The sequence below is a fragment of the Schistosoma haematobium genome, chromosome 4 (genome assembly GCF_000699445.3).
Source record: "Schistosoma haematobium chromosome 4, whole genome shotgun sequence".
Lineage (NCBI taxonomy): Eukaryota > Metazoa > Platyhelminthes > Trematoda > Strigeidida > Schistosomatidae > Schistosoma > Schistosoma haematobium.
In genome coordinates, this window is record NC_067199.1 from 23,704,467 (window position 1) to 23,717,765 (window position 13,299).

Here is a 13,299-nt window from a genome sequence, read left to right on the forward strand (position 1 = left end):
ATTTTCTTCATTTTTCACTATCACGTTCATAAAGGAGGTTCTAATTTACTCTACATTGCTGTCATTTTTATTAAAACGATAGTTTCTATTTAAACATCCTTATCATTATTCTTCATACCTCATCATTTCAATTTAACAACATTTAAAGTTACTTTGTCCAGCTTATTATTGATTATAAATATTTCATAAGTTCCATAAATTTTCTTTTTTAATAACTATTTGCATATTTAAAATCATGTAGTCGAATTTCACATAACAACTAGTCAAATTATAACAGACATACAATATCAGCGAAATCATGAAGCGATCAGTGAAAAAATAGGAGCACTGAACGGCTGTTTCGTCCTAGTATAAGACCCCACAGCAGTGGGCACCCACGATACAGCACGGGAGACTCAAACTCAGGAACTTTAGTCTCCCGAACCAACACCATAGTGAAAAGACACAATTATTTGACTCTGTAATTTATATAAATGAACTAGTCAAAATAGATTTCTTTCACGAATAACTTGTTCAAAGATGATAAGTATTCATTTCAAAAGTCCTACAGTATATCCTAATAGACTTTTGTTTAAATATACCACAAAGACTTATTGATATAGTATAACTATAAGTGGTGGATAAGTGGATTTCTGTAATATTCAGAAAAATAAACACAACTACTTTTATTGATCAACTGATAGACAGATATACCTGAAATATATGCTCACGATTCGATTCAAAATCTAAAAAAGATCTGAGTGAGATCCAACCTTTTCCATCTATTTTAAACAATTTACGTAATGTTTGTAATTCAGGATTAAATAAAATTAACTTTTCTAAATTATCCGACTGATCTTGGAAATTTCCACGTAAACTTAAATGTCCCGACGTTAAAGTAGATATTGGCCATAGAGAATAAGTGATGATATCTTGTTTATTGCCAGCATAATGACCACCCTGATCGTGATCAGCATCATCGTCCATAGCTAAAGTTCGAAGGAATTTTACATTGATTGGATAATCCTCTGGTAAGTCAATATGATATCTAGAAAAATAAATATTTAGTAACAAATAAATTGAAAATAGGAGAAAGAAACCAACAGGAGACAGTTCAACGTAATAATTGTGTCTGACAAAAAAGAAAACAGTCAAAAACACAACAAAAATAAAAGCTTTCTTAAAACAGATAAATGTGGATAGACAGAATGAAATAACCGTAAATTAGTCATTCAACCTATTTGAAATCCGGATTAATACATTCTCAATCAAAATTACAACGATTAAAAAAACAAATAAACAAATGAATGAAAATAATAGTTTTTTCTCAGTTATAAATTTATTAAGTGGGGGACTTTTTTTTTCCTTTTTTTTGTATGAAACAACCCTTAGGGTAAATAGCTAAATAATAGTTTGAATGCCAAAACTTGAAACAGAATCTACGACCATTTATGCATATATATATATATATAATTATTAAATTGCGTGTCCACAAAAAGTGAGTCATCTAATTTAAAACTGAAATCCGAAAAAAAAACATAATGAAGTTAGATGGATAAGGAGAAAATGGTGATTTCAAACTATTTGCTTGTTTAAATAAGCTAAGCAGGAATTTGACGAAAAGTATTTTCATGCTTACTAAACATAGTAATCTAGCTTATAACAATTTTATTCTATATATCATTGCCTACCATGTTAGTTTACAATCAGTTGAAATATATTATATCTGTGTAAAAACAGAACTGATTTGTTATGAGTTTTTTTTTCTTCTTCGGGAAATGTACTACCGCTTAAAAAAAGAAAAGAACCAACATTCTGGATAGATGAAAAGCAAACACTTTACTAGACAACATCACTTTATTCGACAAGAAAAAAAAATTAGTTACATATGATATGGATAGGATTTAACAATCTTACGTTTTTGAATAGACATTACAAAATAATTTTTTATTAGGTTACCGAAAAAGTTGATGATGTGTATCTATCTCATGCAATAAAATAGTTAAAGAAAAGTAGAAAAACTGTACGAATAAGTAATTTTTTGGCCTTGGAAATCATGAAGTGGCACTGCTTACGTCCCGTTTGGCAATCATACATTTTAAATGATGGATGAATTTGTGCTTATTTACGTAACGACCATGAATAAAAATGTCAGATTGGATATAGTTGTGTTTGTGATTGAATGAGAAACAATTTGAAGTTCACTTTTAAAAAAACTAGTCTCCTGTCGTTAGTAAAGCTCCTAGATCAGTTAGCCAGGAGGAGTGTGGAATGTTTATAAAATACTATTATACTGTCGAGAATTTATAGACTCTTCTACGAACTTTATACTTAAAAGCAACGATCGATTTCTTGAAATCACATCTGTCATAGATTTATTGGACAGGTTGTACTCTAAAACTTTCTGTTTGAGAGAAGTGCACCGAGAACACTAAGCAATATTCCGTAAACCCTTCACTAAAACAGAACACGTAGAATTAAGGTAATAGACACTGCGTCTAGTAATACAAACTAGCAAAAAGGTTAAGCAGTGTTGATCAATTCTACCACTACATTATCGTAAATTAAGAGTATAAACTATTTTGATCAATGATGAATATGTCAACAAGATAAATAATCATAATGTTGTAATATGTGAAGAAGAAGTACTTTAGAATGAGAAATTTCAAAGAAATGATTTTGATCGACTTAATAGCATATTCATGTAGATTTACATCATCACATAAACACATTAAGCAAAAGTGTGGAATTACAAAAACGGCGAAATGTACAATATGATTTCAAATAAATTACAATAGATATTCTACTGTCACAGAAACAATAGTCTGTTGATTTATAAATTAATGCACAAACGACCAAGATTGTACGGATTAAAAATCATTTAAGTTAGGATCGTTTGTTATCAGTAAACCATGACACTAAACCTGCCGAAATTTCATTGAACTATAATATATGTAAACAAATATCATTCAACAATCGTACAGGTAAACATAACTGAAATTCCACGACCTTATTTCATACAGAACATGGTATGAATAGTATGGAAATAAAAGGTCAAAGGTCAATTTCTCTTGTTTAAATCTACAAAACTCAGTATAGAGATAGATATGTGGATGTGTGACACAAAATTTCTTAGAGGTCACCAACTATCTTACTAATTAAATAGGAAATCGGTTTCAATACAAATATTGTCTCTCAAAAAGAAAATGAAGACCAATTTCAAAGAAATAAATATTCAAACATAAAATTTATCCTTCAAAAGAATATCTAAATATTTCAGTTCATTCATTCCATGTATCTTTCGTAAACAGATAACATGATAAAAAATAAGTCTTTTTATTGAATAAAACTGTTCGATGAAACAAACACCAAATTACTTATTATTCTATCATTACCAATAATCTTCTTAAATAGGCAATTAATTTCTTACATATGCTGAAAAGTCTGTCATCTGTTCTATGTAAAATGACAATATAAAGTTTAAGTAAATAGCAGTTATAAAGGCGATATTAGAAGGCAATTCATTGAGAGTACTGAATATAGCCTACAACTATATAAAATGTTATTCAAATAAATTTACAGATGCAATAATGAGAACTGTTTAAGTATTACGTCATGCACAGGAAATATAAAAACGAACTTAATGTAGTTGAAGAATAAGAACTTAGATGAAATAGTTATCCAAGTGCATTGTTTAGTGCTTAAAACAATCAGATTTCAACTAGTTGGGATCCCAAAACATGATCTACCTGCTTAAGAGTTTAGGAAACTGAGTAGTAGTAGTAGTCGTAGTATCATTAGCGCTCATTATTAAAATATACGGCTCAACATAAATTTATACTTGGTAAATAAGGTGTACTAAATTAAAGTAAACTAGTTCTCTTCAAGTAGGTTTAGTTCATGAGGAACACTATCGCCTAATTGGTCGATCAATATTCAAAATAACTAAATTAAATAAATTGGAATATTTATTCTATTAACAAAGAAATTATGGGATAACTTACAATGGAGAATCAAAGTATGGTGTACAATCGTTGACATCAATCAGTTCAATGGTTAACTTTGTACGCATAATGATTATAGGATTATATGCCAAAGCATGAAATTCAATATTTAATTCATATATTGATTGAACTTCATAATTCAAAGGTTTTATCGAAAATATTTGACCGGTTTCAGAGTCAATTCTAAAAATACTTTGATCATGTTGTAGTGGTAGTGGTGATATGCCAGTTAGGTGCCATGAATGACTACTCCAATTAGCCGGTTTAACTTCACATACACCAACTTGACGTTCAAACATAAAATCATCCTATATGAAAAAAATTAAAACGGAACATGAGTTAATTATTAGATTGAACATAATGGCATACATGGTACCATTCCATATTGGGGAAAAAACCATTTTTATAAACTTCATTCAGAAATTCTAAAAAAAAAAATTAAAAATAATGATTTAAAAACCCGGCAATTCATATTTCATAAATTACAGTGTAAAAAATATGTATATTTTAACTATGAGGAGTTAAAACATAAGACCTGAAAATTGATCAACTTTTTACATAACTGTAGCATGCCACCATTTTAGTGTTAGTACACGAATTAAAATTTACAATAAAGCTATTCATACTGCAAAATTTTTATTAATGTGAACTTTTAGTTTGTCTAAAAAAGACCGTAAACTAATATTTATCCTACATTTTTCGTAATAAAAATACCAACATATTTTGTTGTTTGGTTTTTTAAAAAAAACCACCACAAAATATCTTTCCCAAGAAAAATTGATAGTTTTTCTCTGAAACTGTGATTTATACAAGCTCAATAATATCTTAGCGGCTTTATGTATTCATTTTGAGTTCATTATATTCAAATTAACAATGATGTCGAAAGTAATTTGTAACAACTTTTGTCTACGCTTGAGTTAATAATCTCACAGTAGTCGGAGGAAGGAGTCATGTATGCAAGGAAATGATATTTGTAAACGACTGAATGATTGACATTAAAAGTAACTTCAGCGTTTAGCTCGGCAATGTGGTTATAGATTCTTTAGGGAAATTATCAAAGACTAATCGATGCCTTGAGATTAAACAATCGTTTGGTATATAATTGTTTTGTGAAATGTATATGAAATCGATCATTTGGTTGTTTTTTTTATGGTTTCCCCTAGAGAAGCTCCAACCAGTGACAATCGAAATGTTAGAGTTCTTTTTAATTTCAATTGCGGATATTTTTACAAATATCATTTGCAGTTTAAATCAAGACTTGACTTGAACTGTTATGGAAAACTATAGAAACTATTATTTCATAATTTGAAAAGACTCAATACTCACGAATAGTATTTATTTATTTATTTATAAAACTTTGTATCAGAAGGGGTTTCTGTGGATATTATAGTAGTTTTAATAGCTGAGATCATGATGCCGGTTCAGTTTTCTAGAGATTGAGCGTTCGCGTACGAGACCGATAGGTCCTGGTTTTGAATCTCGCGAGGCGGGATCGTGAATGTGCACTGCTGAGCAGTGCCGCAATAGGAAGAAACGGCCGTCCAGTGCTTCCAGGTTTTTTAAAGTGGTCTAGTTTCAACTGACTCATGATCTCAACTATTAAAATTATTATAACAATTTGTCTAATATTCTCTGAGTAAAATGCTATCCATTTGAAAAACGTGAACCACTGGGTTTTAGTTAAGTGACTAAGTAATAAACAAAGCTGTGTTTTAACAATTCTATTTTCGAAGTTGATCGTTAAACATGTCAATGAGATAGTTACTGGTCGTAAACAATTTATTTAGGGGAGTCAGCCCATATCTAAAGTTATTTAAAACTAAATACTTAACCAAAGATGGTTGGTGGTTAACAGTGGGATCCAGGATGCGCGTTTCGTCTCATCAGCTGGGTGTACCTGCATCCCAGAGTTGAGGTTCACTCTGAGATTCGAACCTAGTACCGTTCGCTTCAAACGCCATCACGATACCCACTTAGCTACTGAGTCCTGATAGGCGATTGCTTGTGTAATGGGATGAAGTTTGAATTTTTTTGGTATTGTTTGTTTGAATCTTCCCATTGACTGCAACTAAACAATTTGACTTATTATCCGCACAGGATGCACATGTGTCAATAACAGACTGATCAATTCAAACAACAAGAATTTAAATATATAACGTTTAATTTCTGTATTACGATATACGTATACAGAGAGATGGACAAGAGAAAATGGATATCGGTTAAATTTACCAAACTTTATATCAGCACAATACAAAGGAAGATTATATGTTAGAAAACGAGGGAATTAAACATGCAAAACACATTTTTAAATGGACGATAAGTGAAAACTTTGGAATAATACCAAATATTTGGACGATGATATTCAATGATGGCATCTAATCTATTCAAGCCGGATATAAGTGAAGATTTATGCACTATGAGATAGTAATATAATTTATTATTAAAATAAGTTTCAATTACAAACCTGATGCATATAAAATATACTTAGGTTATTCACATATTACTAGTGTTTTATAAATGTTTAGTGAAAAAGTTATTCAATAAGAAACTAACAACAAAGCAAGTTTAAGCGCAGTTGCCAAAATGAGGGACTCTAAGGAAAACAAGCAAAATTAAATTTCATAGAACAATCAATAACAAAATTTACCTCTAATAAACGTTGAGATGTACACACAATCTCCGGTAGAACAATAGATGACTGGTTAGAAATGTGTATGTGAATCTGTACAGGATTTGAGCAAAGCACAACAGAATCAGAATAAACAGGTGAATCACAAGCAACGACTAACATTTGTTCTTTCCTACCATCAGCAACAGACGGTGATAATCGTTCATTCAGTAGAAGTAAACCAGTAGTTGAATCGATTGAAAATCGTTTAGATTGAAATAACTCACTGGATGGTGAACTGAATATTCTATAGACAAGTTGAGCATTTTCTTCAATGTCGAAATCATAGGCTTTCAACTGTAACGGTAAAGTCACTGGAAAAACTTCCTCCTCAGATGGATTATACATGAATGGCAATAGCGTCAACTAAAAAGAGAATTCGAAGAAGAGTGTGGCGCGAGAGGGAATAAAAACAATGTGACTAACTTTTTGAAAATATACTCAAGTGAAATTTAACTAATTTCGTTTTTCTTCGTTTAAAAAAAATAACGAACTTATCATGTAGGAAAAAGTATATATATAAAGGGTCAGAAATTTGCTTTCTAAACTAACTCAAGGTTACTTATCATTAGAAGAAAAAATAGAGAAGAAACCACATAGATGAAACCATGGAAAGATGAGAACAAAGCTAAGTAAAGAAAGTGGAATGAAATTAGTGAGAGGTTAAACACAACATTTTCACACCCTTATGATGATAACGCTGATGATAAATAATGAATAAAATCTAATTCAAAAGGGGACAGTCGACTGTATAAATCTAGATACAAAATTAACACACATACATGCTTACAAAAAGAAAAGTTACTAGACTAATTTATATTCAGTAACCAGGATAAATTATTTTATTCAAAACTGAGAGAGATATGTAATGATGCAGAGATTATATGATAAAAGTAACAAAAAGAGTTATGACGTAAAGAAATATCCCGATGTAAATAAACAATAATTGTATGTTGATCATAGCTGACTGTAATGTCACATAGATAGTGAAAATGGCAGGAATCTAAATCAATAATAATAGTTTGTTATGAAGTCAATCAAGACGACGGTACGGTAGTAACTTACCAATGATGATTGCCCCATAGCACATAATAAATGAAATTAGAAATGTGAACTGTTGGTTCAAAGTTCATTGGCTCCATAATATTATACCTGATATGATACTTAAAAGTCATAATGAACAAAAGCAAACTAAGATGAAATAGTTATACAATACTATCTGATTTTCAACGGTTCTGATGTCAACAGTTATTGATCGAAGCTATGCAATGATAGTAGTGATGTTGGATAATGACGTTTAGATAAGAATAGTGAATTATATATATATATTATTATTATTAATTGATATCTAATAAAGAGAAATGTAATAGACAAGCAAATGTGCACAAACACATGGACAAACTTAATGCAATGAACAATTAGATATTTTCAACAACAAAAAAAGTGATTTGGTGGAACGATTACAAACTGATTTACTTGATATTGTAAATACAAAGAAATAATGTAATTATTTAAATACTATAGATAAAAAACACTAGTATCAAACATCCTATGGGAATATATACCTACTTAGCAGATTTTATAAGACATTAAATAAGATACTGGAATTAAATGCACATAACAAATGAATCATTTGTATTCTTATTTAAATGAATAAATCCTATTCACTCAGCATGATAAATTAGACATATTATGATAATTGGAATGAAATATATGCTACATTTCATAGAATATCTTGTCTACATAGAAAGATTTACAATTTATAAAACATTTACAAATAAATTTTGGATCATATTTGTCAATGTTTACGTCACAGGTTGACGATAGTTAGCGAACTATTGAAAATTAAAGGAAATATCACTGGTAAGCCGTTTCTTTCTAATTTGCGACTCTACAGTAATAAGGATTCGTGATCATACATTAAGTGTTAAATCAAGGACCATTGTATTTCATGCAGTTAAAAAAATGGAGTCGGAAACTAATAATCCATACTTCCAATTTCAGTTAGGTCGGATTATAATCAATCCAACGATCATTCAACATTATCAGTGATACCAATTCCACACTCAATATGGTTAATCATCACCTATTAGGTGTGACTTCCCGCTAGAACTTCTGGGGTTTATCTAGATATTCGTTAGTTGATTAGTTGTGGAGACCACTTCTATTTCGCCATAGTTTTCATCACAAACATTTAATGCAATATCTAATATTCCCAAAAATAATTAATGATTGAAAGGATCTAGTGAAGTAATAATTCAAAGTCATCTCAATAAAAAAATATCTACTTAATGTCATTAACTTATGTGGCGAGGACAAATAAAATAAAGTGGAAATTCCATATATCTTAATCCCTTGATAAACTTAAATAAAGCTAGAAGAACAATATTTACAGAGTATATAATTATTCAGTGCATTCACAAAACAGTTAACTAATATAAATTCCGTTAAATATACATCATTAGCTTAATTTCAATCGAAGTTAACTGGATTAACAAGAGTAAAAATAAACAAACAAACAAAACAAAGATATAAAATGTAAATGTACTTACTTCATACTTGTCCTGTGCAAATATTGGTCGATTATCATTGATATCTTTAACAGAAATGTCTAATTTCATGAAATCCATTAGGCCGCCACCATCTGTAGCTTGTATTAGTAAACTATATTGATTTTTCATTTCTCTATCCAATGAACGAGTCAAACGAATAGTACCTTTTGTAGGTGGCAGGTAAAATTAATATGTTATGACAATTGTATTAACTATTAAGAATGGTGTTATCAAAACAACAACTGTGAACTAGATATGCACATACTAATTTATAATTGTACAGCAATGACAGATACATAGGGTTTTTGAAAAAAACTAAGCTGTTCAGAAATTGGGATTGGAAAACAGTAATGATGGTCGTTAAATTGACAATAGTAGGAATAATAATACCTTAACAAAAATTTTATATATATATATATATATATATATATATTCATTGAAAAGAGATCCCTTCGCTGAACTTCGTGTTTTTAATGTTCAAAATAGGAATTTTATGTCAGTAATAATAATAACCTCTGAGTAAGAATCAACCTAAAAAACAGAGTAACGGAATAGCTAATGTTGTGACTATCACATCAACGTATAATGAAAAGTGAATTTGAGTTGTTGTATTTCAACTTAATTGTCCGATAGAGAGTATCAAAGATTTTAATTTGTTTACTAATTACAATTGCTAAACGGATAATTCAATACCTCTGGGATATAATTTAATGGAATATATATTAGAAAAAGAAGGGCAGAAGGATAAAAATAAAATATTGTAATAATAACACTGAAATGTACGGTCATCCAGTTGACGTATCTTAAACAGGACATGATACAATTTCTAGCCGCAATGGAAATATACTAATTAAAACAATCATTTGATTGAAAACTATAAAACTATGATTAGACTCTTAGTCCTACAGTTGGACATATAATTATAATAAAAGCGCACAAAGGTTTGATTAGTTTAAAAACACTTCTATTATACAGATGAGTTTTTGCTGCAAACTATAAAATCAGATGTGACAGCTTTGAAAATCAGTGAGAATTGGGTAATCGTTTTGTTCTGGAACTAACATAAGATCTTCAGATGAGAACGGAGCATGGTAAGTTTAGTTCACATTTTTGTTTTCAAGCAATTTAACTAATTGGCCAGTAGTAATGGGATGGAAACAATTAAGAACGAGCATTGAAGGTTATGTATATGACCCTACGAGTTTGTAAACTTTGGGGCTTCTATTCATGAAAGAATGTCATCATTCTGGTATTCTTCGCTCTAATATAAGTACTTATAGCTTCTGCTGGAATAGATGATGATTTAAAATATCTTGATCTATATTGTTAGTAAAACTTAACTTTCACCCTTGATATTTTACTGCTGTTATCTATACCGTATACAATTCAAAGATACAAACAATTTAATAATAATATTGTTCAATGACCATTAATTAATGTTACACAGCATAACACTGCGGTACTTCGTTTCCGTTATGATAGATTCCCGTTTGGTAAATGTTCTACCAGCTCTCGTGAGAATATATATATATATATATATATATATATATATATATATATATATATATATATATATATATATATCTTCGTATACAATCTACGACTAAATGGGGCTAAAAGATGCTATCTACTTGTTTAAAACTAAATTACATCATATAAATTCAAACCTGTATCAATAACAGTGGTTAAACCGACGCAAATATGCTAAATATTAGAAAAACACTAGGCGATAAATTGTTTAATAAATGTGAATAAACACTTGATGTTATATTCATACGATAATGACAACCAGAATGTTAACAAAAACAATCGGTTTATGCATTATTTTTATTGAATGAACCTATCAACAGAGTACTTAGGTTAAGAAACCTACTTCAAAGGAAACATACGAAATAATATATTAATTAGATGTGATAGCTTTTTTCAACAATCACAACAAAATATGGAGAAAGGTGATTACACACAACTATATCACTGAAAATAGGTAGACAAGTAAGAGAAAAAGACTTCCTACAGCTTTCCAACACAGATTTGAAAAAAATACTAGGTGTATGTACGCTGTGAACTGTTTAATATATTCAGTTAGTGGTGGACATATCTCTCCTTACGCTGGTAGACAAACATACAACAAACACTTAACACCAACGAGATCAGCTAAAATTTTCTTGTATTAGAAAAACAGATGAATAAAGAGGAAAAAACTCTTTCGTCCTTACCATCACTAGGATCTATGCTGAACCATTCATGTTTATCACCACCAGTTATATTGTAGACAATTTGTCCATATTTACCACGATCCATATCTTTAGCTGGTTGGATTCGGTTAACAATTGATCCAACAGTTGTTAGCTCTGATATTTCCCACCATTCATATTTTGGTAAATGAAATCTAGGTGGATCCCAATTACTTGGATCCAAATGAACTATGACATCACATGTACTTGAATGTAGGCCATCAGTGACTTCAACCTATATAAGATATATATATGGAGGAAAGAGAAATATTTTAGGAGTTAAACAAAAATGTTCAAGAAAACAAACTTTTGGTGGACTGTTCAAATTCATTTTTTACTGCCATGTGGTGATAAAAGGAAATGGATTACAAACATTTGTTAAACATTTATTTATTTATTTGAACACATAAATATTGGTACAAGAGGGCACCAAATATATATGCGCCACACTATGTTAAACAGAGAATAATGAATTGGATAATTATCGAATCCATGATTTCTGTAAGGGGTAAAAGCGAGACAGCTTGCTCGGCACAATGCGCTTGTGTGCATCGATAAACAATTGAGTATCTAACATCCTATAAAACTTATCATTCACTTAAAATTAATCTAATACCAGTTAGTTGTATAATTAAATAAACAACAGATTTAAGTGGCTTCAGACAAAACTAATAAAAACTATGTATATATTCCATTGATGATTAGGATTGCTATTGACCAGTCTATTCTGACATGCGTATCTTATATTGCTGGTAAGTCACTAGGATTATAACCAGAGATGGATGGTGGCTAGTATAAATAACAAAGGAATATTGACTGGTGAACTAACCAATATGCTGTTAAATTAAATTTGAAGTGATTGAATAATCAAATAGAGTTGCTATATGAACTTTGCTTTACTCCATAGTTTTATAGGCAATTGATATTATTCACCTATTCAAAGCAAATTAGCTGAAACTAGATGGAAACAAACGACCTGATGGTTGAAAATCAACTGATTCATGTAATTCATGTACATATAGACTTGATATCTATATAAATTACTAAACGTAATTCAACAAGAAACATATAACATAAACACAAACACAGAGCACATGAAGACGACTGACACCTTTCCTACTGTATTGTCAAATAATAATAATAAATGAACTGAAGAAATAGCCAATATGAATTTGTAAAAGTATCAATTAAGAAACAACAAAGGGTCATAAAAACACATACAAACAAAAAAGATATTGTCATTCCGGAGTGAAATCAAGGTCAACAGGCTAAAAGCATTTCAAAAATAAACAAAAATCAATCTTGGTTGGACATAAGAAAATGGAAATAGAAAAAAAAGCATAATCACTTTCAGTAAAATGAAAGGGGAACTTAATGGAAGACAAATAAAAACAATTGGTGTGACTCACTGTAAGAATGAGTCAAATGAAAAGATAATTTATACTGAGAAGCAAATACGTTTATATTGAACCTAAAATGTGCATCGAACATATAATCATAGGATACGCGTAACAAAGTCAGTACCTCAATTATAAATCAGTCAAGCAATAGATATTATCCTAGTTTAAGTTGCATAACCTTGTGTGTCAACTGAATTTCACCAAGTAGGTTTATACCACAGTTATTTCAAAAACGATGCACAACATATTTTGCTGACTCAGCCAAGACGAATGAAAGCGAACACTGTCTAATCTAAGTTTCATGTTCATTGGAAATCGTCCGGTAGACATATCATTATCTTCGCGAGAGTCAACGTTTACTCATAAATGTGGAACACACCTAATTTAGGAGACACTAAGTCAAATGAATACAATTATGTTTATATTTAACTATCGATTCCGAAACTTATTAAAAGATAATTT

General features: G+C 30.0%; 1 protein-coding gene across 2 annotated transcripts in view; it reads right to left on the reverse strand.

Annotated features, from left to right (window-relative positions):
• FAT4_2 (Protocadherin Fat 4) overlaps positions 1-13,299 on the reverse strand; it is a gene marked incomplete at its 3' end in the record, with an annotated part of 152,608 nt that overhangs the window by 65,415 nt on the left and 73,894 nt on the right. For both annotated transcript variants that reach the window (XM_051216014.1, XM_051216015.1), the window contains 5 exons: positions 11,420-11,672; positions 9,204-9,367; positions 6,631-7,017; positions 3,984-4,291; positions 694-1,027 (listed from right to left, as the gene is read on the reverse strand). In XM_051216014.1, the coding sequence (XP_051066563.1) occupies positions 694-1,027; positions 3,984-4,291; positions 6,631-7,017; positions 9,204-9,367; positions 11,420-11,672 (1,446 nt within the window). The remainder of the gene's footprint in view (positions 1-693; positions 1,028-3,983; positions 4,292-6,630; positions 7,018-9,203; positions 9,368-11,419; positions 11,673-13,299) is intronic.